Source organism: Cryptomeria japonica, chromosome 7 (assembly GCF_030272615.1).
Source record: "Cryptomeria japonica chromosome 7, Sugi_1.0, whole genome shotgun sequence".
Taxonomy (NCBI): Eukaryota; Viridiplantae; Streptophyta; class Pinopsida; order Cupressales; family Cupressaceae; genus Cryptomeria; species Cryptomeria japonica.
In genome coordinates, this window is record NC_081411.1 from 22,037,755 (window position 1) to 22,043,321 (window position 5,567).

General features: G+C 29.7%; 1 protein-coding gene across 1 annotated transcript; it reads right to left on the reverse strand.

Moving 5' to 3' along the window:
• Positions 1–3,102: 3,102 nt before the first annotated feature.
• On the reverse strand, positions 3,103–4,418 carry LOC131051895 (uncharacterized). Its single transcript, XM_057986483.1, has 2 exons — positions 4,228–4,418; positions 3,103–4,113 (listed from the first exon to the last, which is right to left on the reverse strand). The coding sequence occupies exons 1-2, from the start codon at positions 4,403–4,405 to the stop codon at positions 3,341–3,343; spliced, it is 951 nt and encodes a 316-aa protein (XP_057842466.1). The 5' UTR covers positions 4,406–4,418; the 3' UTR covers positions 3,103–3,340.
• Positions 4,419–5,567: the final 1,149 nt, after the last annotated feature.

Genomic DNA, 5,567 nt, shown 5'->3' on the forward strand with positions numbered 1-5,567 from the left:
TATTAAGGTGGAAAAATATAGATATTTCAATATATAATAGTACCTTCTAACGTATTTATCAAAAAAAAGTACCTTCTAATGTATATATTTTTCCTACTACTTGAAGCACACATGCTGAGTGTATAGTAATCTAGGTTTTTTTTATTTAATTATAGGTTCTTGAAATATATTTGGCCACTAAAAACTACAAACTAGTATAAGCCATAAGTTCAAATAGAATTTTTTTTAAAAGTTTGTGTATAAAATGATATTGTTATATATCATATATGAGTAATTTTTTGGGTCTCAATATATTACTATCATTTAGACATAAATACATTACATGTTATTTTTATAACTTCAAATATTATACTAAATATAATATAAAGGACATATTCAACCTTTCCTTTTATAATCTTGTTTTTATTTCACTTTTTTTTAAACAAATTCTAATTAAATTATTTGTCATTAATTAAAAATATCTTTCATTAATTAACATTATCTTTTTAAAAATATCTACAATTTTTATTTCATATTTGATTATAGAATTAAATTAATATTAAAAATAATTGAATTTTAAGATTTACACTATTGCAATGAAAAATGATATGGCTTTTACATTTGTTTTTCTTATTTAAATTATGAAAATATACAAATTTCATTTTCAAATTTAATATAAAAAATGCATTCTTTTAAAGTGGAAAAATATAATATCATTAATTAAAATTATCTAATTAAATTTTTTTATAATTTTTATTTTGTATTTGATTATAGAAATTAAATTTATATTAAAAATAATTGAAAATTAAGCATTACACTATTTTAATTAAAAAAATAATATCTTTTATATAATTTTTTTCAACTATACTATTAAAAACACATCCTTTTAATGTAGAAAAATTACAATAACATTAATATAATAATTTATAATAATAAAATTTTCTGTTAAAGTGAGAAATCTACAATAACATTTATATAAAAATTTCTTTATCAAATATAATATAAAAACACATCCTTTTAAATTGAGAAAATATAATATGATTAATTAAAATTATCTATCATTAAGTAAAATTATCTATTTAAAATTATTCATAATAATTATTTCACATTTGATCATAGAAATTAAATTAAGATTAAAAATAATTGAAAATTAAGCTTTACATTATTGTAATTAAAAAGTAATATGATTTTTATATTAAATTTATTATTCTTTCCTATTCCATATCCCATTTAATATCAAGAAAGAGTTTCTTGAAATAATTGAATATATTAAACACATTTTTTAAAGTGAGAAAATGACTGAAACATTTCCTTAACACAAATATTTTAGAAACATTTTTTCATAATTGTTTTGAAATTTTTTAAAAATAAATCATTAATGAAAAAATATAAAATAAAATCTTGAGAATTTGTAGCAAGTACATGGAAAGCACTTATTGGAGTGAACGAGTTGCACATGTTTGTTACAAGGAAAATAAATTGCTACAAACCTATCACGCAATATTTATGAACAGAAGTGGAGAAGCAATATCAAAATGAAAGTTTTAAGAAGGCTCCACATCTGAAAGTAGACACTAAGTCAATGATTAGTGTATGTTGTTTAAGTCAACTTCATAATCACTAATTCCAAGTTCCTACTATAGAGTCTAGGGAATGAGGAGAAATACCAAGGTAAGCCAAGGGCTCTTACGGAGTTTTCCAGGAAACTCACACACTTTAAAATTTTCATGCAGGTTCAGGTTTCTATGATTATGGAGAGGAAGAAGTTGAAAAGGTTTCTCAAGGTGGGACAGGCTACATTCTATTACTATGAGCTAAAGAATGGTTATATGTGGCGAAGAACCCTTGAAGACTTACGGGCTTTTGAAAGTGCGTGCAATAAACTCAAGGAAGAAATCAGAAAGAGTGCTAATACGAGGATGGACGAGATTGCTTTACTCTCCCAGGTGCAAGCTCACAAAAGTATAATCTGGATGGAAGGCCCTCTCGGTTGGACTGCCTGGGTGGACAATTTCTGGGATGCTCCTCTTTAAGTTATATTTACTTTTTCTCCATATATGTACTAAAGTGTAATTTCCGGTGGTGACTCATTTTTTGATGTACTCGTTCTGAGCTGTTTTGGGCTCCTCTGTTGAACTACTTATTATCAATAAAAAAAACATATAGGGAATACTTGGGGCATGTAACTCTAGTCTATGATCACCCAATTTTCTTGCTATCAATGTTTATTTTGAAGAGTCCAATGATGTACACAATCGAGGTCCATTTTTAGTAGTTGATAGTAGTTTAGGATCAATGAAGGATTGTTGTAATTCTAGTGAACATTAAATTAGTAGGAGTCAATATTATAGATTCTCTCTTAATCATCATTGAATCTTAGTGTTATTTGTGTGCACATTTATGGTCTAGTAACAATTGAGATGTTTTTTGTATTATTTTCTTAAATAAATATACCAATCATGATGTAAGTTTATTTCTTCATAGCTCATTTATTTATGAATTTGTGGGACCCAATAATGGATGATGTGAAAGAGTTATAATCTATATTTTCTATTTTTTTAAATATAATATTAGTTGAGGATTAGGGTATGTAGATTAAATTTAGAACCCAAGTTTATTGTACATTTTTTTGTGTATGGAAATAACCATAACCTTAAGTGTAATTGATCAAATTAATCATTAATTAGAAAAAGATTACCAACAAATCACTTATATGTCACTTATAGCCCTTCTTGATAAAGCTATGATAGTGGTTTAGATTAGTAAATCAAAGGTTTTGGAGATCTTTTTTTTGAAGAGCGACAACACATATATTAGTAGGGTATGTGAGACCACCTATCAACAAGATATAGATAATATCTCATAAATATAACAAATTTTATTTTTATAAGCTTGTACATATATTTTAATAAAATATTATATAAAATCAACATATAAATTTAAATTTAAAATTTAAAATTCTAGATTAAAATATTGAAAATAATTAGAAATCATATTTTGAGAGAGATTTCTAGAGAATATGAAAAAAATATGGTGAAATCTTTTGTTTCCAACATAAGACAGGATAAACTATTATTAATATTTTTGAAAAGGTTTACAATCCATATAAATTGAATATATTCAAGAAAATAATAAATGAATGCTAGAATAATATATCATACAAAATTATGAAAAATACATATTGGAATACAATGAATGCCATCAATCTTTTCAAACAAAAACAAATGAATTGGATTATGAGATTGCATCATCATGCAAATATCAAGGCATGAACATTAAACTATGCACTAGTCACATTAGGGTACGATAACTATGTGTTCAAGGAAATGAGAATAGTTTGATAAATTGAGCTGACCTCATCTTAATTAGAAGGTGGAGGTGGGGTGAAAAAGGGAAAGGGTGGAAAGTTAAAGGAAGGAAGTGGAGGTTGTGTGAAAGGAGGAAGAGGTGGGAAACTAATTTTTGGTACAGGTGGAGGATTAGGAATATTGAGTGGAGGAACGCTCAAATTTGGTAGAGGTGTATTAGGGAGAGGGGGGACACTGAATTTGGGGAGAGGAGATACACTAGGAAGGGGAGGAACACTCAACTTTGGAAGAGTGGGCACACTTGGCAAAGGAGGAACACTCAATTTCGGGAAAGAGGGTGCATTTGGGAGAGGAGGGAAGCTTAATTTAGGAAGAGGAGAGGCAACAACATTTGGAATACTAGGGAGTGGAGGAACACTTATTTTGGGTAGAGGAGGGATGCTAGGAAGAGGAGGAAGAGAAACCTTAGGTAGTGGGGGGATGCTAGGAAGTTGCAAGACTCTACGGTGCGGGGTAGATGTAATGATGACTTGTTGGGATGGACTATATGATAATGGAGTAGAATCATAGGTCTGAATTCCAACTGAATCTGAGGATATTAGAATGAGTTGGGCTGATTCACTGATTGAGGGGATATTGCATGACTCATGAGGGCTGCTGAGAAGTCTAACGGAGCATGATCTCCCAGGGTTAAGATTCTGTATAATGGGAAGCTCCACCCTGAACTCTCCATCTTCATTAGTTTCTCCTTCAACTGAAATCATTTCATTGGTGCTCTTCCATTTCCTGTTACTGCTGATGCTACACTCCACGGCAACCAAGGCACCTGTACCCCATTACATTTCATCACCATCAACCCATCGTAAGCCATCTAACAAACGGAAATTGAGAAACTAATAAAGACCTGACGTCTTAGTAGTTAAAGTATATGCATATTTACCTGGCAAGAAGTAGGCGGTTTTTGATAGTTGGGTGTCACAGAATACGCTTCCCTTCACCACAACACTGTTAGGCTTCTGAATGCCTTCTTCATAGCTTGCGCTCGCAAAAGTACATACAAAGAGAATTGGAATTCCTAGCAGAAGCATTGGTGCAACATAAAAGGTTTTTGATGCCATGTTTAGGTTTAGAGCTTATGCTAGGTCTCAATTCTTTTCTCCCTTTTATAGTACATTTGTCGGAAGCGTATGCGATATAATAGGTGGTTTTGCTGTTATGGGTAGATGAGATTGAAAGTAAATTTCCATATTCCTCTTCAAACAAAACTAGATGAAATGAAATAGAATTGAGAGTCGCTTAGTTTGGGTGGATGGTTGTTATGCTAACTCCTTTTCCCATGCTGATATAGTTGAACAAACTCCTTCTCTTGTTACGCTTGTGCCTGCTTCTTTCTTTCTTTCTATCGGTTGAATATCTCCTCCTACTCTACGCTGTCATCTCTTCTAAACATAATAATGTCCGCCGAACTTAAAAACGTTGACTAGGTACCCATTTCAAGTACAGAAAGGTAGTTATGATTTATTTTCTATGTATATTGGTATGAAATTTATTTTACTTTGCTGTTGGTGCATTGTAGTCAATCCACAAGCTGTGTGGAACCAGCACCGTTGGTGGAAGTTATTAACGAACAGTTAATAAATAGTTATTACTTCACTCGAGAAGTTTTATTCTGTCAACGTGTGCAAGCTTGTCTCTTGAACAGATTCAAATCCAAGCAAATGGGCTTATATTTCATAATATCTTCTGTTGAGAGAAGCGAGAAGCCAAAATCCCATTGCTTTTGTAAGTATTAGTATCTTAAAGATAATTAAAAAATTAAAGAGTTTAATTTAAAGTTATTTTATTTTATTTATTATATATATTGAAAATTAAATTTTTTGTGTTTTTTATTTAAAAAATATTATGTTATTATTAAATATTAATATTTTGATGTATAAATGTGATATAAGAGTATCTTGGTAAATCTTATTGTATTTTATCATATAATATCAATTTCATTTGAAATAAAGATCTAGAGTAAATAATTGTCTCATCCACAACACATTCAGATTTCAGAACATTTGAATTAATTTTTGGGAAGTTATAGCTATTAGAAGATTGCATTGCGGAGCAAACAACACAAAGTTCATCATACAAAGACTACAACGCTTTTTTGTACCTTGTGACATCATGATGTATCATGAGGTAGAATGGGACCAGAGAAATCATCAAATGAGACTAAAATATATTTCATTATCTTGATGAGATTCACCATTGGAATTAGGCCAACCTATATGTTTC

Excerpts from the sequence above, each read along its gene's own strand:
- LOC131051895 (XM_057986483.1), bottom strand. The coding sequence starts at position 4,405 with ATGGCATCAAAAACCTTTTATGTTGCACCAATGCTTCTGCTAGGAATT. Across the intron at positions 4,114-4,227 it reads AACCGCCTACTTCTTGCCAG|GTGCCTTGGTTGCCGTGGAG; the intron begins GTAAATATGCAT and ends AATGGGGTACAG.